At 37.9% G+C, this 25,135-nt stretch overlaps 1 protein-coding gene and 1 long non-coding RNA gene across 2 annotated transcripts in view; one reads left to right on the top strand and one right to left on the bottom strand.

Moving 5' to 3' along the window:
* pemt (phosphatidylethanolamine N-methyltransferase) overlaps positions 1 to 25,135 on the top strand; it is a 128,843-nt gene that overhangs the window by 35,021 nt on the left and 68,687 nt on the right. Inside the window, exon 3 of the mRNA XM_059979595.1 lies at positions 11,968 to 12,083. Coding sequence (XP_059835578.1) covers positions 11,968 to 12,083 — 116 coding nt within the window. The remainder of the gene's footprint in view (positions 1 to 11,967; positions 12,084 to 25,135) is intronic.
* LOC132399341 (uncharacterized) lies at positions 14,381 to 23,521 on the bottom strand. The gene is made up of 3 exons (XR_009513966.1): positions 23,469 to 23,521; positions 21,589 to 21,684; positions 14,381 to 20,271 (listed from the first exon to the last, which is right to left on the bottom strand). It is a non-coding gene; the product is annotated as an uncharacterized LOC132399341 (long non-coding RNA).

Genomic DNA, 25,135 nt, shown 5'->3' with positions numbered 1-25,135 from the left:
TTCACCTGTTAAGTACTGTTAAAGTTGTGATTGTGGGGCGGAGGCTTGATAAAATGGCTCTCACTTTAATGCAGACCAGTTGCTGACGTAGTGGTAGCTGGAGGCGAGAATTTCAAAGACCAGGTTCTATCGTTTCTGAGGAGTGAGGAGAAAGAGTGGTCAGATTTAGTCCACGTCCCCCAGTAAAGAGTGAGAATTCTGAGTTAGTATCTGTCCTTACCTCTCTGGCGAATAAATGTAAAAATGCCCAGGTTCAAAGTCCCAGCTGTGGTAGGCTCTGCCTATTCTCTGGAATAATGCCCATCCCTAAAGGGGAAGAGGAGTATGAGGCTTGGGCAGAGCGGACATCTCAGTGGTTGGATGAGTGGCAGTGTTCTGATGACGTGAAGCGACAGAGATTGGTTGAGAATTTGACTGGATGGGCTGCTGATGTTATGAGAGCAGTCGGTTTTTGGTATCCCGTAGTGACAGCTGGCAATTACATGCAAGCACTGGACGATGCTTTTGGACCAACAGGAAGCCCAATTGTGTTCATGGTGGGGTTTCAGAACATACGTCAGAAGAAGGGGGAGAAGCTTTCTGCTTATATTTTTCAGCTGGAGAGGCATCTAAATTGCTTGCGATGCAGAGGGATCATTCAGGCTGCTGATGTGGGTCAGTTATGAGTGGACCAGATAGCCAGGGGCGCCCAGTCCCATGACCTCATTGCTTGAGGTCTCCAACAGTATCTCTAACTTTTGTTGAGCTGATCAGAGAGGTACGGGAAGAGGAGAACCAAGTCAGAGGCGCAGGAGGCCTCCAACAGCAGGGTACAGTCCTCGGTAGTGGTCCGCTATGGCAAAGTGACCATGGATAGCCTACCTGGGGGAGCAGTAGAGAAGATTGTGGCAGAGTTGAAAGTGAGTTATGTCGGCTGTTATCAGCCCGTGTGGGTGGGTGTGACCCCTCCTCCCCCATATGATGAAGCTGATGGGTGGGGGCAGATCTCCCATGAGGATGAACAGTGTGGAGGGCTGCTGGCAGCAGTTGTCACACCAGAAGGAGAGTGAGTCCTGGGTATGTAAGCAGAGAGAGTCGATGGGAAAACTTAGAGGAGACCCGGTAAGGAAACAGCCTGGTGTCTCTGGGGGAGCACGTTCCCAGCAATATATCAAGGACTCCCTTAAAACGAAAGACCCTATTCCTGAAGGCTTAGTGAGTCCAAGCTCCAGTGTGTCGCTACATATAGACTGAAATAGCCAAGCCACTGTCCAACTACATTTTAATTAATTTGTCATTCACTTCTGGTGTAAGCTTGTCTTTTGTTAGTTTACAGTGAAAATCTCAAGGTTCATGAATCACTCTCATCATTATCAGATTTTTCATCACAGCATGCAGATTAGTGCTCTTTTTGAAAATGCAACTTTACTCTTTATCTTTTTCTCTTCCCTGTGAAGTTCATTTATCTTTATCTACCAGACATGCTCTTTATGTGTTCTACTTTGTTGCATCTTTTGCAAGTTTTGCCTTTAAATCTGGATTAATTTTGTGTACATGAGCCCTTGCCGCAATAGCAATATAATTTGTTCAGCCAAGCGGGTTTCTGTTTAATTTTTTTAATGCTGACTTTCAATCCTGACTGGAGCTCAGTCGTATTTCTGTCTGCTGTTTCCATGATATTGTGCATACAATTGTCCTTTTATATGTGAGTTATGCTTCAAGTTGGGACCACTTTTGAATGCTTTCTTGTAAGACCCTAGAAACTAAACAGTCTCCCAGAGGATCATTAAGCCCATTACTAAGCAGATAATGTTCAGACAATAAGTTCAATTCACCCACATATGCTGAAGTGAACTCCCCTGCTGTTTGATTCCACTTATGAGACCTAAAGCAATCTATATTCAAAAGTGGTTTTGGTTCTAAATGTTCCTGCATTACTTTTACAATATCAGCAAAGCTCATTTTGGCTGGTTTGGTTGGAGTAGTTAAAACAATAAGCAAATTGTATGCTTTCCCACCTCTTGCACTTACTTTTCAATGTCTATATAATTTGCTTAAAACTACTGCTTAATTCGTTCATTTTACATTTACATCTATCTTTCCAATGTAGACAGACATTTCTGCTTTTCAAAAAATTATGATTATTATTACTCGTACTCACTGTTTATGAATCTGTAAATTTCATCTATTTTCTGCCATTTATCTTTTTTACTTGACCGTCTCCATCCCCTTCCAAAGAAACACGTACTCTGCTTTTTTTTAACTCTGATATCTCCATGTGCTGTGACAGGTAAATAGTTGCCTTGGGTTTGTTTTAAAACTTCCTCCTCACTAATGTTATGTTTTGTAACTGCATAAATTAATTGAAAGAAAAACGTAGGAGCCAGCAAACGGGTCTACTTTGATTTTACTTTCCTCTTCTTCAGTGAGGCATGCACATATGATGTGATAGTGTAATGATGTATGCCATTCATTTATTACTTACATATACAGTTGCATGCAAAAGTTTGGGCACCCCTAGTCAAAATTTCTGTTACTGTGAATAGTTAAGTGAGTAGAAGATGAACTGATCTCCAAAAGTCATAAAGTTAAAGATGAAACATTCTTTTCAACATACTAAGCATTATTATTATTTTTGTTTTGTACAATTTTAGAGTGAAAAAGGGAAAGGAGCACCATACAAAAGTTTGGGCACCCCAAGAGATTTGAGCTCTCAGGTAACTTTTACCAAGGTCTCAGACCTTAATTAGCTTGTTAGGGCTATGGCTTGTTCACAGTCATCATTAGGAAAGGCCAGGTGATGCAAATTTCAAAGCTTTATAAATACCCAGACTGCTCAAACCTTGTCCTAACAATCAGCAGCCATGGGCTCCTCTAAGCAGCTGACTAGCACTCTGAAAATTAAAATAAATGATGCCCACAAAGCAGGAGAAGGCTATAAGAAGATAACAAAGTGATTTCAGGTAGCCATTTCCTCAGTTCATAATGTAATTAAGAAATGGCAGTTAACAGGAACGGTGGAAGTTAAGTTGAGGTCTGGAAGATCAAGAAAGCTTTCTGAAAGAACTGCTCGTAGGATTGCTAGAAAGGCAAATCAAAACACCTTTCTGACTGCAAAAGACCTTTAGGAAGATTTAGCAGACTCTGGAGTGGTGGTGCACTGTTCTACTGTGCAGCGACACCTGCACAAATATGACCTTCATTGGAAGAGTCATCAGAAGAAACCCTTTCCCACGTCCTCAGCACAAAATGCAATATCAGAAATTTGCAAAGGAACATCTAAAGTCCTGACGAAGGGCCTTGGCCCGAAACGTTGACATCACTTCTCCCTATAGATGCTGCCTAGCCTGCTGTGTTCTACCAGCATTTTGTGTGTGTTACTATCTAAACAACCTGATGCATTTTTAAAATAAGTCCTGTGGACTGATGAAGTTAAAATAGAACTTTTTAGCTGCACCAAGCAAAGGTATATTTGGAGAAAAAAGGGTGCAGAATTTCATGAAAAGAACACCTCTTCAACTGTTATGCACGGGGGTGGATCGATCATGCTTTGGGCTTGTGTTGCAGCCAGTGGCACAGGGAACATTTCACTGGTAGAGGGAAAAAGAATTCTGGAAGCAAACATCACACCATCTGTTTTTTTTTAAAAAAAAGCTGAAGATGAAAAGAGGATGGCCTTTGCAGCAGGATAATGATCCTAAACACACCTCAAAATCCACAATTGACTCAGAGGCGCAAGCTGAAGGTTTTGCCATGGTCCTCACAGTTCCCCGACCTAAACATCATCAAAAATCTGTGGATAGATCTCAAAAGAGCAGCGCATGCAAGATGGCCCAAGAATCTCATAGAACTAGAAGCCTTTTGCAAGGAAGAAAGGGCAAAAATCCCCCAAACAAGAACTGAAAGACTCTTAGGTATCTACAGAAAGCATTTCAACCTGTGATTCTTGTTAAAGGGGGTGTGACCTTGCAGGGTGCCCAAACTTTTGCTTTGGACCATTTCCTTTTTTTGTTATTTTGAAACTGTAAAAGATGGAAATAAAAAAAGTAATCTTGCTTAAAATATTAAAGAAATGTGTCATTAACTTTATTCCTTCTGAAAATCAGGTCATTTTTTTTTTACTTGCTTAGCTATTCACAGTAACAGAAATTTTGACCAGGGGTGCCCAAACTTTTGCATGCCACTGTAAGCCATAATGAAGTAAGTAAACATAAGAATGCTTAATCAAATAATCTATTCACTGTATTACTCAAATATTTTTGAAATATTAAATACACAACAAAAACTTTGTTGACTTTGAGTATTTCTCAATGTTTCCATGGCAGGGAAAAAAGTAATCTAATTCTAGTTGCGAGAGTTTCAAGTGACAAATGAATAACCAATATGCAACCAACTTCTCCAGTGCCTAAAGGGGCAAGTACCATTTGTTTTAAAGACCACAAAATCAGAGAATGTCTGCAAGTTATACATCAGAATTATCAGTGTTACCATGTACAGCTGTGGCACTGTTCAGATTAATGTCTAATCCATTGTCATTACGAATGCCTACACCTATGTTTACCACTGAAAATTGATGCATAACTAATAAGAAACTGTTGAACTTTTGGTGATGACATTCCAAAACCAATTTGGCACAAGCCTCATTAATCAAGATCTGTATGCAGATATAATACATTTGTATATGCTTGGGGCTGAGATCCAAGTCAAGTTTTCTCCTTCAAGGAAACATGTAAGACCACAGCCTTTATCTCAACTGCAAGACAAAAGAAAACTTTGAATTGGCCTAGCTTCCAAGCATTGTCCTCTAGTTATAAAGGTTCAGGTGAGACCCTATAAATGAGGACTACCTCCCATATTACAGGGCCGTTTCTTGAAATGTACTGTCATCTTCAACATGCCAACAGTTTTTGGTAGATTGAGGAAAATTGTATCAATGCCTCTGTTGCACTGGGCAGGCCACATCATGTGTATGCCTATCACCAGAATCTTGAAATATGCACTCTATGTGACAGGAATAAAATAACAGGAGGACAGAGTTTAAAAAAAAATTCAAGGATGTATCCAAAACCTCTTTGCAAAATATGCAACATCCACACTGGCTGATGAGAATCTTGGACTAATCAAAGTGGAAAATGAGCATTTGAGATGTTGGGCACTTTAACTATGGATGGAGAATGCATAGAAGTTCTGTTTAAATGGCAGAAGGAGAATACTGTTGCGACTCACAAAACTGAACCACAAGAAATCTTTATTCAATACAAAACTAGTTTCAATGGCTATCATCATTTACTTCAATATTTTGACCAAAGACAGATAACTTTTCAGAATTTCATATGTACACATCCAAACTAGCATAATCTATTTAAGCACAAACTCCAGACTTCAAAATAAACTTCTGTTGCAGTGTTGTGGAATGATTCCCTGAAGATACAATTGGCCACAATATTGTGACAAGCTGTCTTGAACTGTGCATCAAATCGAAGGGATCTGCTTTTAACAATGTATTTATAAAGTAGCTGGTCACTTAAGGCTTTCCCTAATCTCATCCTGAAGTTTTCCATGACAATCAATTATCTTGAATATTTGTCAATTGTCTTCCCTACGTATTATCAGTAGTACAGAATTTGAATGTCCCACACCAAAAGTTTAGTTCCCATAGGCTTAAAGTATTAGTTGAAGTTAAATTCTGAACAGTTTTTACTTCCTGAGGACAGGTTCTTATTTTAATAAAATATCCACAATCTGTATTCTAGAATAATCCATTAACATCCACCACCACACAAACTCCCAACTTGCCCATCCCATCAGGGATTTCCTGTGGAGGAGTCTTTGTCATGTTTGTCTCATCAGTCACCTCAACCAACAAAACGGAGTCATTCGAGATCCCAAATGTCTGCCTTAAGAGAAGCATTATGCTAGTGTTCTCTGTCCATTAGCCAAATATGGAATCTCCTGCATGACCAACCATTTTAATTCTTATCCCCATTCTATTTCTGACAAGTTGGTCCATGGATTCTTCCTGTCAGGATGGGGCCACTCGCAGAGTGAACAACACCTCATATTCTGTATCTGTAGCCTCCAAATTGGCATGAACATTGATTTCTTCTTCCTGTAATTTTTTTTTTCCCTCCACCATTCTCTCTTCCACCAATCTCTTTGCCCCCTACCATCAGCCACAAGGTATCATAGAATTATGACAAGAACTGTTGGGATGGGAGACAGCTTTTTACCCCATATTGTAAGACTACTAAACTGCCTACCACTAACCAGGTCTCATCAAATATGATGTGCTAGTAGCATTATACTGTTCACTTTTTAATTTGTGTTGTAAATGCAGTACAACTTGTTATTTGTTAATTTATTTGTGGTAATATATTGCTCTATGCTCTGTGTGTGAGTTATATGTATGGTGTTGTGCATCTTGGTCTGCAGGAAAGTTATTTTGTTTAGTGGTCTATATGTGTACAGATGAATGGCAATAGATGCCTTAAATCTTAACTTGAGAAGTGAATCTGAAACTTAGTCTGCACATGAATCTGGAAGCACAAGCTGAAAAAGAATTGTGTGGATTTATTTACTTATCCTACATAAGTTCCGTGACAGCAAATTAACTTTCTGTATCTCAATTTTTTTTGGCAGTGATTTGTGAAATCTGTAAGGGTGAATTTCTACAACCCAAATGGCTACAATGTGAGGGTGGTCTGTATATATGTTTTCTTTTCCGTTTCTTTATGCTGGTCATTGCAATATTTGGAATCTGAAAATTGTGTAGTTGATCTGCTTATAATTACATTTTTACCTACAACAGTTGCAATACTTGTACAGAAGTAAAATGCTACATGTGTCCATTAGCAAACAACTTATGATGAAAACACATGACATAAGTGGGCAGTTTATAAAGGGTTCTCAAAGTGGTAGAGAAATGAAAAGATTTAGGAAAGGAACAACCGTATAAAATTTAATCATTTCAAGTTTATTGACTTCTGACTGGACATGTATACAACCAAATGTAGCAATGGTCCTCTGAACCATCATATATCCACAAACTATATGTTATTACACAGAGGACATAAACAAAATATTACCAAAGATAAGTTAATATAATTTTAAGTTCATGTAATGCACAGCGCATGTAAATGGTCCAATAAACAGTTTGCTGTCCTGGTGACGAGACTTCAGTGGTGGCAGAGTATTCATTAGTCTTATAGCCTGGGAGAAGAAGCTGTTAGCCTGGGAATAGAACAGAAAGTCTGAAAGGAAATGATGCAAGAACGGGAGGAAAATTAAGTTCTTTGTAGGATTGGAGGAGGCTTCCAAGGTGGAAATAAAGGTTGTTAATAATAGATGGTGAGCAGTTGAACACAAGGATGTGAATTTTAAATGTGAGGTGGACCTAGAGACAAGCTAGATGAGTAGACATAGACAAATAAGGGGATAGAAATAGGTGTAAGGCACATTATTATTAGTGATAATACACCTTTGAACATTAAGCTGTATGAAAAATTGGTGCTGGACAAACAACTCGGATGGTAGTTTGCCTCCCAGGTGCCAGGGTCCAGGATGTTTCAGATCACATCCAAGATATCCTGCAGTGGGAGGGAGAACAGCCAGAGGTCATGGTACATATTGGTACCAACGACATAGGTAGGAAAAAGGAAGAGATCCTGAAAAAAGACTACAGGGAGTTAGGAAGGAAGTTGAGAAGCAGGCCCGCCAAGGTAGTAATCTCTGGATTACTGCCTGTGCCACACAACAGTGAGTATAAGAATAGAATGAGGTGGAGGATAAATGCATGGCTGAGGGATTGGAGCAGGGGTTAGGGATTCAGATTTCTGGATCATTGGGACTTCTTTTGGGGCAGATGTGACCTGAACAAAAAGGACGGGTTGCACTTGAATCCCAGGGGGACTAATATCCTGGCGGGGAGGTTTGCTAAGGCTACTGAGGAGAGTTTCAACTGGTATTGTTGGGGGGGTGGGAACAGAACTGAAGAGACTGGGAAAGAGCTGGTTGGCTCACAAGTAGTGAAAGCTAGGAAACAGTGTGAGAGGGAGGATAGGCAGGTGATAGAGGAGGGACGCGCTCAGACAGACGGTTTGAGATGTGTCTATTTTAACGCAAGGGGTATTGTGAACAAAGCGGATGAGCTTAGAGCGTGGATCAGTTCTTGGAGATATAATGTGGTGGCCATTACAGAGACTTGGATGGCTCAGGGATAGGAATGGTTACTTCAGGTGCTGGGTTTTAGATATTTCAGAAAAGACAGGGAGGGAGGCAAAAGAGGTGGGGGCGTGACACTGTAGATCCGAGATAGCGTCATGGCTGCAGAAAAGGTGGATGTCATGGAGAGATTGTCTACAGAGTCTCTGTGGGTGGAGGTTAGGAAGGGTCAATAACTTTACTGGATGTTTTTTATGGGCCGCCCAATTGTAACAGGGATATTGAGTAGCAGATAGGGAAACAGATCCTGAAAAGGTGTAATAATAACAGAGTTATCATGATGGGAGATTTTAAATACCCAAATGTCGATTGGCATCTCCCTAGAGCAAGGGGTTTAGATGGGGTGGAGTTTGTTAGGTGTGTTCAGGAAGGTTTCCTGGCACAATATGTAGATAAGCCTACAAGAGGAGAGACTGTACTTGATTTGGTATTGGGAAATGAACCTGGTCAGGTGACAGCTCTCAGTGGGAAAGCATTTTGCAGATAGTGATCATAATTCTATCTCCTTTACAATAGCATTGGAGAAAGATAAGAACAGACAAGTAAGAAAAGTGTTTAATTGGAGTAAAGGGAATTATGAGGCTATCAGGCAGGAAATTGGAGGCTTAGATTGGGAACAGATGTTTTCAGGGAAAAGTACGGAAGAAATGTGGCAAATGTTCAGGGGATATTTGTGTGGAGTTCTGCATAGGTACGTTCCAATGAGACAGGGAAGTTCTGGTAAGGTACAGGAACCGTGGTATACAAAGGCTGTAATAAATCTAGTCAAGAAGAAAAGAAAAGCCTACAAAAGGTTCAGAGATCTAGATAACGTTAGAGATCTAGAATATTATAAGGCTAACAGGAAGGAGCTTAAAAAGGAAATTAGGAGAGCCAGAAGGGGCCCTGAGAAAGCCTTGACAGGCAGGATTAAGGAAAACCCCAAGGCATTCTACAAGTATGTGAAGAGCAAGAGGATAAGATGTGAAAGAATAGGACCTATCAACTGGGAAAGTGTGTATGGAACCAGAGAAAATAGCAGAGGTACTTAATGAATACCTTATTCACTGTGGAAAAGGAGCTTGGTGATTGTAGTGATGATTTGCAGCGGACTGAAAAGCTTGAGCATGTAGTTATTAAAAACGAAGGTGTGCTGGAGCTTTTGGAAAGCATCAAGTTGGATAAGTCGCCGGGACTGGATGAGATGTACTGGAGGAGATTGTTGAGCCTCTGACAATGTTCTTTGAAGCATCAATGGGGATGGGAGAGGTTCTGGAGGATTGGAGGGTTGCGAATGTTGTTCCTTTATTCAACAAAAGGAGTAGAGATAGCCCAGGAAATTATAGACTAGTGAGACTTACTTCAGTGATTGGTAAGTTGATGGAGAAGATCCTGAGAGGCAGGATTTATGAACATTTAGAGAGATATAATTTGATGATAAATAGTCAGCATGGCTTTGACAAGGACAGGTCGTGTCTTACGAGCCTGATTTAATTTTTTTGAGGATGTGTCTAAACACGTTGAAGGAAGAGCAGTAGATGTAGTGTATATGGATTTCAACAAGGCATTTGATACGATACCCCATGCAAGGCTTATTGAGAAAGTAAGGAGGTATGGGATCCAAGGGGACATTGCTTTGTAGATCCAGAACTGGCTTGCCCACAGAAGGCAAAGAGTGGTTGTAGATGGTTCATATTCTGTATGGAGGTCGGTGACCAGTGGTGTGCCTGGGGGATCTGTTCTGGGACCTTTACTCTTTGTGATTTTTATATATGACCTGGATGAGGAAGTAGAGGGATGGGTTAGTAAGTTTGCTGATGACACAAAGGTTGGAGGTGTTTTAGATAGTGGGATGGCTGTCAGAGGTTACAGTGAGACATTGATAAGATGCAAAACTGGGCTGAGAAGTGATGGAGTTCAACCCAGATAAGTGTGAAGTGGTTCATTTTGGTAGGTCAAATTTGATGGCAGAATATAGTATTAATGGTAAGACTCTGTGGCAGTGTAGAGGATCAGAAGGATCTTGGGATAGATCTCTCAAAGCTGCTGGGCAGATTGACTTTGTGGTTAAGAAGGCATATGGTGTATTGGCCTTCATCAATTGTGGGATTGAATTTAGGAGCCGAGGGATAACGTTGCTATATAGGACCCTGGTTAGACCCCACTTGGAATACTGTGCTCAGTTCTGGTCGCCTTACAACAGGAAGGATGTGGAAGCCATTGAAAGGGTGCAGAGGAGATTTACAAGGATGTTGCCTGGATTGGGGAACATGCCTTATGAAACCAGGTTGAATGAACTGGGCCTTTTCTCCTTGGGGCGATGAAGGCTGAGAGGTGACCTTACAGAGGTGTACAAGATGATGAGAGGCATTGATCGTGTGGATAGTCAGAGGTTTTTTCCCAGGGCTGAAGTGGTTGCCACAAGAGGGCACAGTTTTAAGGTGCTGGGGAGTAGATACAGAGAAGATGTCAGGGGTTAGTTTTTTACGCAGAGAGTGGTGAGTGCGTGGAATGGGCTGAAGGCAACGGTGGTGGAGGTGGATACGATAGGGTCTTTTAAGAGACTTTTGGATAGGTACATGGAGCTTAGAAAAATAGAGGGCTGTGGGTAAGCCTAGTAATTTCTAAGGTAGGGACATGTTCGGCACAACTTTGTGGGCCGAAGGGCCTGTATTGTGCTGTAGGTTTTCTGTGTTTTCTATGTTTCTATGAAATGGAGAACAATAGAATAGTCAAGTCCAGGGGATACAAAATATCAGGTATCTGATAAACCTCAAGCTATAAGTTTTCATTCTGAAATGAACCAGCTATAGTGAAATCTGGCTCTGTAAAAGGAAGCAGGAGATGCTTGGAAAAACAATGGAACAAAAGAAAATCCTTAGCCAAGACTTTATCAATGTTTAGTTAACTGATTTGTAAAAATATATTCTTAGTAAAGTACAAAGATAACAGTGTGTTATCACTTTGAAACTGGTTGTTTTTGCGGTAAAGTTCATGAAGTTTGGATAAAAGCAATTTTTATAGGCATCATATTCCAGATTAAGTTTGGGATCAGTTCCCTGTTAAAGGAACATTCAATTTCAAGATTAAATATTGATTGTTTACTGAGTGATATTCTGCATAGTGATATCTGTATGAATCAAAGGTGAGTGATGTTCACCTTTGATTCATTCAAAGCTGCTTTTGGAAAATTTATTGAAAGGTACACCTTTTCTTACAATTTTGGTGGGAGGCCAATTGCAATGTCTACATTATTGAAAAGTAAAAGCTGAAATGTGTGAAAAATCCTAAAGAAAGAAAATTAGTACAATTTCCAAAAAGTTATGGTCTCTGCAGACACTAGGGTCACATATTCAGAAACAGGTTCTGAATTGTATAAAAAAAGCACTGTTAGTTGTAGGAAGTGTCAACATATCCATCAGGAATTACTGTTGAGTTTGTGCCTGAAGTCATATGCTGTAAACATTTTTTAGCTCAAGGTTTCTACGATGTTAACAAAGAACATGTAAATTAAAATTGCAATTTGCTTTCTCTGAATCTATGTAGCTGGACAAATAAACTAACTATGGCTTTTGAGTTGAAGAAATTAATTTTTGACAGTCACTAAATCTGAATTTCATCTAAGATCTGCATTGAATGCTACAGGAAGTAAATCAGCATTGTTTCAGTATCCAAAATATATATTAATGAAATTTTTTTTCACGTTTCTGTATATTGTGGACATAGAACAGCAGATTTTGGATCCTTTATACATTTCTGACGTTTTGCCTTTCTATTTTAAATTGGCAGGTAGGTCGTTGGGAACACAGAACGAGGTCTCTCACTAAATTGTTTGGTTCCCCTTTCACTGCATGTTATTCTGTAGCAGTTGTCATTCTACTGCTGAATGTCTACAGAAGTTACAGGTGAGATAGTAATCTAGTTACTTATAAAACTGTAGCATGATCTTCCAAAAATAATTAATATAATGAATGTGAAAGATAAATGGTTGCAATATTAACAGTATAGAAATTGCAACAAAAGACACAGAGGCCTCATTAGTTGTAAATACTACTAAAGAAACATTTTGTCACAAATAAGGCTTTTTTTTAAATTGTCAAACAAATCAATTTTGTTTCCATCATTATCATGACTGGGCCTTGGTTTTGACTTCCCACCCTTTCTGTGGTAGGATTTATGATCAAAAGGCCTTACTGTTCAATAAGGTATTACTCCTGAGCAACTTAACCTCTTCATAACCATACAAGCTAAGCACCATTCTTCCTTCTACCCCCAACCAACCCCCTGTCCTTTGTATGTCATTGGCAAATTTACTGATGAGAAATTTTATGTTGTATGTTCAGTTGTTACTGCTGGTGTCAAGATTAATATTATTGTGTTTGATTCACAGTGAAGTTTTCATAATGTATTTACTTCTGAAAATTTCAACAACGTCGTACTTCATGGGCAGCTTGATATATTGTGTACTGAATACTTCAGTACTTATTACTTGCATATCTTGAATCAGTCTACCTTTGGTGGTAAAGTAAATTCAATCATGAAGTTGAAATTGACCCAATTTTGATTTGCTCAAATATCAAAAATTGCCTAGCAGCTCTTTTACTTGTGTAGCATTGCAACTATGTAATTGTTGTTCGTAACTAGCTAGGAAGATTGGTCATTTGAAAACATTATTTAATTGATGTGTTGGGTTTTGCTTTGTCCTGTGGTATACTGATATGATTTATACAGTTTAAAATTATTAGGAGGTCTTGGAAGAGAAATGCCATCCATTCTTAAATTCAAAAGCATAGTGGAGCAGATTGGTGTATATTTTTTCCTTCAAGCTTTGTTTAAACCCAGTCTTGTTCAAATCGAATAAAAATAAACATTTTGTGCTTCACTTTGTGTTAAATGGACCCATTTCTTTGATTCTTGCATAAAGATACTATAAAATCATCAATAACGTAGCACTCATTAACAGTATGCACAAATGATTATGGTCCCTGCTTTTGCAGCAATAACAAGTCAAGTCAGCTCTTATTATCATTTTGACCATAACTGCTGGTACAGTGAGACAGTAAAAATGAGGCAACGTTTTTCAGGACCATGGTGTTACATGACACAGTACAAAAAACTAGACTGAACTACATAATAAAAAAAAACACCGAGAAAGCTGCACTAGACTACAGACCTACAATGGACTGCATAAAGTGCACAAAAACAGTGCAAGCATTACAATAAATAATAAACAGGACAGTAGGGCAAGGTGTCAGTCCAGGCTTCGGGTATTGAGGAGTCTGATAGCTTGGGGGAAGAAACTGTTGCATAGTCTGGTCGTGAGAGCCCGAATGCTTCGGAGCCTTTTCCCAGACGGCAGGAGGGAGAAGAGATTGTATGAGGGGTGCATGGGGTCCTTCATAATGCTGTTTCCTCTGCGGATGCAGCGTATAGTGTAAATGTTCGTGATGGCAGTAAGAAAGACCCAGATGATCTTCTCAGCTGACCTCACTATCCGCTGCAGGGTCTTGTGATCCGAGATGGTGCAATTTTTGAACCAGGCAGTGATGCAGTTGCTCAAGAAGCTCTCAGTACAACTCCTGTAGAATGTGATGAGGATGGGGGGTGGGAGATGGACTTTCCTCAGCCTTCGCAAAAAGTAGAGACGCCACTGGGCTTTCTTTGCTATGGAGCTGGTGTTCAGGGACCAGGTGAGATTCTCTGTCAGGTGAACACCAAGGATTTTGGTGCTGTTTACGATCTCTACTGAGGAGTCGTCGATGTTCACCAGGGAGTAGTCACTCTATGCCCTCCTGAAGTCAACAACCATCTCTTTTGTTCACATTCAGAGACAGATTGTTGGCTCTGCACCAGTCCGTTAGCCGCTGCACCTCCTCTCTGTAAGCTGACTCGTCGTTCTTGCTGATGAGACCCACCACGGTCGTGTCATCGGCGAACTTGATGATATAGTTCGAGCTGTGTGTTGCAGCACAGTTGTGGGTCAGCAGAGTGAACAGCAGTGGACTGGGCAGGCAACCCTGGGGAGCCCCCGTGCTCAGTGTGATGCAACCAGTCAGTATTAAGAGTGCAGATATAATGTTACCAGTAATATACTTCAATGTCAATAAGAGATTAAAGGAAAACAATTTTATTTTGGGTACTATTTTTTGTTCACTTTCCTTAATTCTATTCACAAAGGATTTATTTTAACATTCATAGTCCACTCTTAAGTTGGATAGAATTCGTAAGATAGCACCTTGTACAATTGTATAAAGCAAACCTTCTGTTTCTGATAAAGACTCCTAATACGTATGCATATTAATTAGGTTTTAGAATAATGATAAAATTCAGAACTTTTTGCAGCTGCAGTTTACTTAATATTGAATCTTGAGATTACTTTTTCCTGTTCATATTATAGACTTATTTTCAAATTCAGTGCACATCATATTTGCCTTCAATTAACTAGAATTGGTTAAAGGTTCAGACTACATTTGTTTAAAAAATTTGAAGGAAATTTATTAGCAAACTGCAGATGTCAAAAAGCAATAACTGGAAGGTCAATGATTGGTTATTAAGGCAGAGGAACAGGAAAATCCGGTAGATCCTCTGCAGTACTACTGAGCTGAAAGGTTCACAGTTATGGCAGTAAAGACCATAAGACATAGGAGCAGAATTAGGCCATCTGGCCCATCGAGTTTACTCCACCATTCAATCATGGCCAATCTTTTTTTGCTTCTCATCAACCCCAGTGCCTGGCCTTCTCCCTGTAACCTTTGACGCCATGTCCAATCAAGAACTTATCAGTCTCTGCCTTAAATACATCCAATGATCTGGCCTCTACAACTGCATGTAGCAACAAATCCCACAAATTTACCACCTTTTGGCTAAAGAAATTTCTCCGCATCTCTGTTTTGAAAGGGCACCCCTCTGTCCTGAGGCTGTGCCACCTTGTCCTAGACTCTCCCACCGTGGGAAACATCCTTACCACATCTACTCTGGTCTAGGCCTTTCAACATTCAAAGTATTTCTATGAGATCCCCCCTCATCCTCCTGAATTCTGGCAAATACAGACCCAGAGCCATCAAACGTTTCTCATATGGTAACCCTTTCATTCCTGGAATCATCTTTGTGAACCTCTTCTGGACCCTCTCCAATGCCAGAACATCTTTTCCAAGCCGAGGGGCCCAAAACTGTTCACAGTACTCAAGGTGAGGCCTTACCAGTGCCTTATAAAGCCTCAGTAATCTGGTTAAAGGACCGAAACTGGTTTGTTTGTGTGTTTGGGGGGGGAGGGGGCCTTTGGAGGACCTGAAATACAGCATGTTGAACATTTGATCAGCAGGATTTGCTTTTGAAGTGACCTGTATTTTTTTTCTTTCTTTTTCAATCTTTTTATTAAATTTTAAATTAATGAACATATCAGTATTGATAATGGTACAAAGAGATGGGGATCACATTAATAATGTTAACATGTAAAAACACATATTTCAAGTAACAAACAGAGTTTAACCTCCCAATCTGTTAGTAATTAATCATGAAAAAGGTGTTTATAAAAGAGAAAAAATCGCTAAACTAAGAAAAACTAAACTTAAAAAAAAAACGAACAAAAGAAAACAAAGATTGGGCTGCCATGTTTCATCGGTTAAAATTATAATTTGTCGTTAACTCCACTCCTCTGTACATGAACAAAGAAATTACTTAAAAAAAAGGATTCAGAAAGGTTCAACCTATATCATATGAAAATATTGAATAAATGGCCTCCAACAAATTTACCCGAAGGGTCCATAGTACTGCTCCTAATTTTTTCCAAGTTTAAACATGCTATCGTTTGGGAAAACCATTGAAATGTGCTGGGGGGATTGAAATCTTTCCATTTAAGTAACATGGATCTTCTGGCTATTAAGGTCACAATTAAATGACAAGCTGATGAGGATAAATGACTGGAGTCTATCACTGGTAGTCCAAAAATTGCAGTAATAGGATGAGGTTGTAAATCAACATGCAGAACTACTGAAATAATATCAAAAATATATTTCCAATATTTTCCTAGAAGAGAGCAAGAGCAGAACATAGGTGTCAAGGAAGCAACTTTCGAATTACATCTATCACAAACCGGATTTATATGACGGTAAAAACGAGTTAACTTATCCTTGGGCATATGAGCCCTATGAACCACCTTAAATTGTATCAAAGCGTGTCTGGCACACATTGAAGAAGTATATTAATTAGTTTGAGAATTTTCTCCCATTTCTCTGTAGATAAAGATATTTGAAGTTCTCTTTCCCACTCATTCTTAATTTTATCAGATGTACCTAGACGTATTTTCATAATCAGATCATAAGTAATTGCTATTAAACTTTTCTGATAGGGGTTTAAACCTAAATTTTTTTCTGTAACTTCGACTTGATGTAATATTGGAGAAGTAGATAAAGTAGCATTCAGAAAGGTTCTAATCTGTAAATATCTGAAAAAATGTGATCTCGGCAAATTATATTTACTCGACAACTGTTCAAAAGACATAACACAATCATCCATGAATAAATCATGAAAGCATATTATTCCTTTTGTTTTCCATTTTTAAAAATAGCTTGATCAATTTTAGATGGTTGGAAATAAAAGTTAGTTATAATAGGACTTGAAGGGATAAATTTATTCAATCCAAAAAATTTACAAAATTGAAACCATATTCATATTGTTTAACTATTGAATTTATCATTTGTTTTTTCAGTTTAGTAAATGCAAAAGGAAGCATAGCTCTCAAAATAGAAGCCAGCCCCTGTGCAGACTCCCACTCGAGGTCCATCCATCGTGGAGATTGAGTTTCAATCTCCAAAACATTAAATATTGAATATTAATTGTCCAGTAATAAAATCTAAGATTCAGCAAAGCCAAACCGCCTTCCTTTTTTGATTTCTGTAAATATTTCTTACTTAACCTGGGATTTCTATATTGCCATGTATATGAAGAAATTTTAGAATCAATAATATTAAAAAAAGATTTAGGATCGAAAATTGATACTGCCTGAAATAAATACAGAAATGTAGGTAAAATAAACATCTTAATAGCATTAATTCTACCAATCAAAGATAAGGACAGTGGAGACCATTTAGTAAATAGTTGTCTGTATGATGCACATTCAGTGGGATCTTTATCTTTTTTAGGAATTAAAGAAATAGATGCTCATAAAAGGATTGTGGTAATTTACCTACTAATAAAGCACCTTAAAAATTCTACATAACCAGGAAAAAGTAAATCTGAAAAAGATTTTGAACATTCAGCTGTATATCCATCCGGGCCAGGTGCTTTACCAGAGTTTATTTGTCGAAAAGATTGCCTTCTTTATTTCCTCTTCATTAATGAATGCAGCTAATGCTAAATGTTCATCAACTGGTAATTTCAGAATATTTAGTTTCCTTAAAAATTCATGCATTATGGTAAGATAATCAGGAAATTCTGATTGATATAAATTAGTATAAAATTCTTGAAAAGATTTATTAATTTCATTGTGGTTAACCGTCAAAATACCATCCTGTCTATGAACTTCATTAATCTGACGTTTCGCCAAAGCAGCTTTCAATTGGTTAGCCAACAATTTACCCAATTTATCACTATGTATATAAAAGTGATTCCTAGTTTTAAGTATTTGGCTTTCAATCAGGGATGTTAATAACAAACTATGCTGAAGTTCAACTCTGTCTTTATAAAGCTCCAAATTGGGAGCAATAGAATATTTTTTATCGATTTCTTTAATCTTATCAACCAATGTATGTATCTCACTATTAATTCATTTTTACCATCCAGCAGAGTATGAAATAATTTGTCCACGGATGTATGCTTTAAATGTACCCCATAATATTCCACTGGAAATTTCTTCTGTTGAATTAGATGAAAAGAAAAATGCAATCTGTTCTTTAATGAAATTTAACGGTAATAGATTTGTGGAAATGGTAATTGCATTATAGTCACAGGCGGTGACAGACGAAACTAATCGAGAATCAATAAAGAAGTAATCGATTCTAGAGTAATTATGATAAACATGAGAAAAGCAAGAGAACTCTTTATCATTAGGATGTAAAAACCTCCAAATTTCTAAAATTCCCAAGTCAACTAAAAAGGAATTAATAAAAGTCGCAGATTTGTTTGGAAGTACCTGATTGAGTGCCGACCTATCCATCATAGGATTCAAATAACAATTAAAATCTCCACCCATTATTAACCTATATTCATTTAAATTGGGAAGAAATATAAGTAAGTGCTTAAAGAATTCAAGATGGTCAGTATTTGGTGCATAAACATTAACCAAAACTACTTTTGGTTGTAAAGTAAACCAGTAATTAATAGAAATCCACCATAAGGATCTGAGATTGTATCATGATAAACAAATGAGATCAAAGGGTCTATAAAAATAGGAACACCTTTCACTTTGGTCAATGACTTTGAGTGAAACTGTTGGCCTTTCCAAAACCTAAAAAGGTGCTGGTTATCTTCCTTCCTCACATGAATCTCCTGCGCCAAAATAATCTGAGCATTCAGTCTATGAAAAACTTTTAAAATCTTCTTCCAATTAATTGGATGATTCAAGCCATTCGTGTTCCATGAAACAAAGTTTACAATATTATCCATTTTCCTTAAATAAACTATATGGTATGTAAAGGGTTAACCAAATTGCATAAGAAACTCATGAACCAGGAAGAGTGAAAAAAGTTTAAAGAGGAACCGGAAGTTACGACAATACAGACATTTTTGTAGTTTCAAGGCAGCCCAAAGGAAAAATGCTGAACTAATACAGAACCCCCTCTCCCCCAAAGCCACAAAACCTGGCCAATAAGCAGCCACGGGACGATCTAAGAACCAGCCAAACCCCATCTCTCTTGTTGGCAAATCTCCAAATTTTAAAGAATAAAAACATCACCAGTAGCCAAAACATTGCAAAAGAATGCCAGACACAAGGTAAGTGGAAAAACAACCTTTTGTAGACTGTTTTAAAAACCAAGGTCTTAAAAGATAAAACAGAGTTTCATAATAATTAATCACCAAGTCAAGGTCTTAATAATTTTCTAAAATGAACAATTAAAAATAAAACAATAAAATAATAAAGGAAAAGGAAGAGAACTTTAAAACAGACATAAGCCAAAACAAAGTATCCAAAACATCAGCCCAAGGCCAAGACTCCACGAACTTAAAATGTCTGAATCTATAAGCTGATAATTAATTAATAAACCTGGTTTATACAAACAACAAGAAACGGAAAATTGGTTAAACATCTAAGTTCAGAGAATGTTCTTCGAGAAATTGTTATGTGTTGTCTACTGATTTAAACCATTTAAATGATTCATCGGGTATGACCACTCTTAAGCGGGCGGGGTACAACAAAGCAGGTTAAAAATTCCTTTGATATAAGTCCGACATCACCACTTTCAAACACAATCTTTCTTGCATTACCTTGGGACAATAATCTTCAACTAAACTAAACGTAAGATTTTGATGTTCAATAATTCCTTTACGATGAGCAATTGAAATTAAGTGCTCCTTAGTACTCACATAGTGAAATCGAAGAATAACGTGACATGGTTTTAACTCTCTCAATGGTTTTGATTTTAACGACCAATGTGCATGATCAAGTACCAGAGGAGAAGTGAGACCTTCCAAACCAAAAACTTCCATTAAGAATTGAGAGAAAAATTCAGTAAGGTTCCCGCTCTCGACGTTTTCACTGAGTCCTATAATTCGCAAATTCTGTCTGTGATTATGACTCTCCAAATCAATAACCTTGGCTTTATACTGCTCCAATGTACGAGTAGTTGAACTTAATTTCTTTTCAAAAGAATTCATTCTGGAATCTCTGTTTCCCAGCTTCAGTAAGCTTGAAAATTTGCCGTTGTTGTTTATCGTTCTCTTTTTCAAGTGCTTTCAGCATTTGAAAGTGCTTTGTTCTCCTTCAGCATTACTTCCAATGCAGTGAATCTTTTGCCAAGTTTTTCATCCAATAATTTTGAAAGAGCTTGTAAAATACATTCAAGTTGTGTAGGCTGATCTTCTTCCTGTTTCCATTACTGGTTTCCTTGCCTTTGGCTAATGCCTTTCTTGCTCTGGAAGTCATTTCTGTTGAATAAACTTCAGAATTCAAACATATAAAGATGTTAAAGACACTTTGATATATATAATAAAAGGGTGGTTAGGAAATTGAAAAATGACAGGAGCAGAGCCAAAAATTTGACCTACTTCATTTAACACCACCAAGAGAGTTCTGTATGTTTTTTTAAATCAATTCCTCAAAGGTGAGGATTGTTTGCCTCCACTTCATTTATGTGGGGTTTGAATTGTCTCCTTAGAATAATGTGGGTCCTGCAGACAGGAAGGGAAGGAGGTATGACAGAGATATTGATTGTAGTTTACATGGTGGTGTGCTGTTTATGTATTTTCAGATGAGCCCATCTGATGCTCCTGATGCAGATACAAAGCTCACAGTAATTCAAGTTGATTTTGCACAGACTTGAACTAAAAATGAACAGGTTGGTGAGAATGTTACACTGAAGAAGGCACAGCACTTTCTGAAAACATTGAGGCATGCAAAGCTGCCTCATTGAGGCTCCCTGTCTCCATTCTAACAAATTTCTACAGGAGCACCTTCGAGAGGATTTCTGTCTGGCTGCATCACTTTTGTTACAGAAACTGCAAGACCCTACAGAAGATAGTAAAAATAGCTGAGAGGATCACCGGGTTCTCTCTCCCTCCCCAGTCATCCTCAGCAATGTTTTGGGCCCTTCGTATACAACTCTCCTGGTAAACGTTGTATACAAAGGGCCCAAAACATTGCTGAGGATTCCATCCCACAATCTTTTTGACCAACTACCATCAGGAATTAGATGCAGGAGCATCAGAACTAGGACAGCCAGACTAGATGATAGCTTTTCCCCAGCTGTGAGACTCATGAATACTCTGCCACCTCTGAGGTCTCATCATTAAGACAGCATGCTGTTTATTGTTTACCTGTGCTGTACACTTCACCTGCATTTTGAGTTGTATTTTATTAACTTATTCTGTGTGATATATGTACTGTGGGGTGCACTGTGGTCCTGAGCAGTGTTGTTTTGTTTGGTTGTATGTATGTACAGTCAGATGGCTATAAACTTAGATTTTAAAAAGCTGTTAAAATTACTTCTTCTGTCCCGTTGGTATTCCCTTGCCATGACAGAGCATTGACTAGAGTAACTTTATCAGTAATCTAGTGTCAAGCATGTGGGCAGATTGGCTCACAAGGAAGCCAAACTTGTATGTGAAATTGAAATACCCGAGGACTTGGGTTTTGTGTCCAAACATATAATACTTATTTTTTAGTCTATTTTTCTTTCATTCTGTCCTTGATTATTTGTAGGGTGTCAGGTTTTTTTTAGGAATGTTGCAGACAGGTGATATTGGTAGCTTTCTTACCTGATCTGTTTGGAGACATTTGAATTTGAGGATGTATCAGATGGTGCAGTGGATGTTGTCCAAGGCCTTTGACAAGGTCACACATAGTTAAAATTTCTGTGCAGAATGAAAAAACATCAATACTTGTATGGATTTGCTGTAAGTCACAATTCATTGTATACTTATCCAAACAGATTAGCAAATTGGGTTACAATAGGATGCTAGATAAATGAATTTTATTTAAATGCATTGCTATTGGCATCAAGATGATTTAGAAGTACTAATAATGAGAAAATTCACTTGTCAATAAATGTGATGCTAGTTCTTTTTGTTTTTTTGGCCATTAATAACAGTTGTTCAACTATGAACATGGCTTCTGATAAATCATCAGGGTAAAGGTGAAGTTTGGTGTGATCTAAAGAATGGGCTTTGATTAGAAAAAGATTAAGCTTCATTCATGATCATGGTGGCTGGGTTATTAGCATAGGATACCTAGAATCAGAAAGTGTAACTTAAAGGTTTTTATTTTCTTTATTGTGCCATAATCAGAGATCAGTGTGTGCAGGAGTCAACAGGAATGATAGTTCTGGAACATAAAGGTTGTAAGCCATGAATAATGATTACAAAATTAAACTAGAGGAAGGAAAGATGAAAAAGTTTAAGAACCTTTGCAAAAACTATCCATTGGGTATTTCAATTTTCTATAGCACTTTCTCCGATAGTTAACATCCTAATACTTAAGTATTCAATCAGCAAAAAGAAAATAATGCTTCTACCTAATATGAAAAAGAAAGCTAGTTCTCAGTATGAGGAGTATTGGAGGTGAGGTCATCAAATAAGCAAGCAGAGACTCTCAAGTGAAAGAGTCAGGATTAACATTATTCACGTTTTTAAGTTATTTAATAAATCTCTAATGTATATGAGGTTCAGTAATGTACTTTAAGTATAACAGATACCACATTACTACACTTTTTTAAGATTTAAATCTATGAACAAAAGTATCCTCATGTGCTAAAATGTTGACTACACCCTGGAACAGGATACAGAATGATGGATTTTCAAAAATATTCTGTAAGTGGTTGCTCAGGAGGCAGATATAAACAGTTCAGGATCCTCCAGCATAGGAAAGCAGATGGATGAGTGCAGGGGCTAGAGGGTTTAGTGGAGGTTCAGCACGTGCTTTTCACAAGACCACAAGTAAAGGAACAGAGTTAGGCTATTTGGCCTATAGTCTGCTCTGCCATTTCATTACGACTGATCCAGTTATCCTCTCAGCCTCAATATCCTGCCTTCTCCCTGTATCCCTTCTTGCCCTGACCAATCAAGAATGTTATCAGCTTCTGCCTTAAGTGTAAATGAAGACTTGGCTTCCACAGCCGCCTGTGACAAACAATTCCACAGATTCACCACTCTCTGGCTAAAGGAATTCCTCCTCATCTCCATTCTAAAAGGACACCCCTCTATCCTGAGGCTTTGTCCTCAGGTCTTAGACTATCCCACCATAGGAAACATCCTCTCCACATCCACTCTTTCAAGTCCTTTTACCATTCAATAGGTTTCAGTGAGGTCACCCCTCAATGGACATCTTCAAGGAGCGGTGTCTCAGAAAGGCAGCATCCATTACTACGGACCTCAGCACCCAGGGCATGCCCTTTTCTCACTGTTACCATCAGGTAGGAGGTAGCATCAGAAGCCTGAAGGCACACACTCAGCAATTCAGGAATAGCCATCCGATTTCCAAATGGACATTAAACCTGTGAATACTGCCTCACTTTTTTAATATATATATTATTTCTGATTCTTGCAAATTTTTAAATCTATTTGATATACGTAGACTGTAATTGATTTACTTATTCATTTATTATGCTCAACCTTTTGATTCCTAACTTTTAAGCGCTTACCAACATCTGGTTCCACAACTTCTTCACTAACTGTTCCGGCACTCTGGTTCCCATCCCCCTCAATTTCCTGGCGTTAATTTTTAATTTGGCCCTTTTTGCTATTGCTTAGGTTCTACATTGAGGGAAATGACTAAAGTTCAGTCGTAAACTATTTGCTGAAGGTTGATTTCTTAGCAAACTTATGATGATGTTAACTGCCTCCTAATCTACCTTTCCTAATTCCCATTGCAAAAAGCCATTTTCATTAAGTAATCTTTATTCTCCAATGAAACAAAGGCGACCTTGCATGCAGAGTAATCTAGAATAATTTGAATTAAATTGAGGCACTAGAGATTATATAAAATTCAATAAGCACTCATGCTCATTCTAAAACCAACAGTAAAATTATACTAAACTAAAATATAAAAGCAAAATGGATTGATTCAAGACATCTTTGAAAACTATTAAAAAAGCCTCAAAGTAATTAATTTACAAGACTTTGGCTTATTCCTCTGTAAAGAAAAGCTTTTAATTCGGGAAAAAATGTTAACACCAAAACTCTCTTTTGGCTTTTGCTGTGTAATAATGAAAGGAATTGATTAACAGCATGAACTCTCAAAGTTCAAGATAGCTTTGTTACTGCCACAGACATAAAAATAATTCACTTACAGTAAGTTCTAAGCTACACCTCTTCAATATAAATTCGTTTTGAATAGCTTAGGATTTCCAGTATCACAAAGAAAGAGAGTAAAATATTCCTTCTATAAAAATAGTTTTATAAATCTATTAAAAGGTTCTTTGACCCACGTTCTACAGCTCTAAATGTTTTTGTGAACCTTCCAACATCTTCTCTATGATGTGATCAATGCATCATGAAGTAAGAATTGACACCACAAGGTCAGTTAATAATTTGGATTCTGTCCAGAAGTAAATTGGAGACAAGGTATGTGTTATGGCAGGATTTACAGTGGAATCCATCTACAGCGGATTGATAATTCATAGTCTAGCAGATTCTCAACCAGAAGTGGAAGACAAACATACAACTAAGCTTGCAACAGATCTTATCTACTGGTAGGTTAATTATCTTATGAACTAAAGTGAATATAGGATTACCTACTTAGATAAATTACATCCATGAGGTAAATCCTGGTCAATTAAATGTATTTTAGTCTTTAAGCAGATTGATGAAGGAAGCATCCCATTACCACCTTGTTGGTCGAGATTTGTGGTATTATAAACAGTCAATATTTAAATATATTTTTAAAGCATCCTTAACTCCAAGAAACTTAATCCTGTCCTTTATCTATCTTAAAGATATTACTCTTTTCTCCTAATATTTTTCTGTTGCTTTTTTAAAATTAGAGAATAATACAGCTTAAAAACAGGCTCCCTATCTGTTGTGTCCACGCTGAGCATCAAGTCATTCTTTATTAATTCCATTGGGTCTGCAGCCTTCGATACCTTGCCAAGTCAGATGCCATCTTGATACTTAAATGTTGTGTTAGTATCTGTCTTTGCCATCTTTTCTAACAGACCATTCCAGATTCCAACCACCCTGAAAATAAAAAAAAACTTTTGCTAAGATCCTCTGAACCTTTTACATCTTACCCTAAATCTTTCGCCTCTAGCTTTAGATAACTCTGCTATTGGGAAAGTATTCCCTATTTATTCCCCCCATAATTTTGTAA

Source organism: Hypanus sabinus, chromosome 9 (assembly GCF_030144855.1).
Source record: "Hypanus sabinus isolate sHypSab1 chromosome 9, sHypSab1.hap1, whole genome shotgun sequence".
Classification (NCBI taxonomy): Eukaryota; Metazoa; Chordata; class Chondrichthyes; order Myliobatiformes; family Dasyatidae; genus Hypanus; species Hypanus sabinus.
Note: the sequence above shows the minus strand (reverse complement) of the source record. Positions and strands in the feature narration are given on the sequence as shown.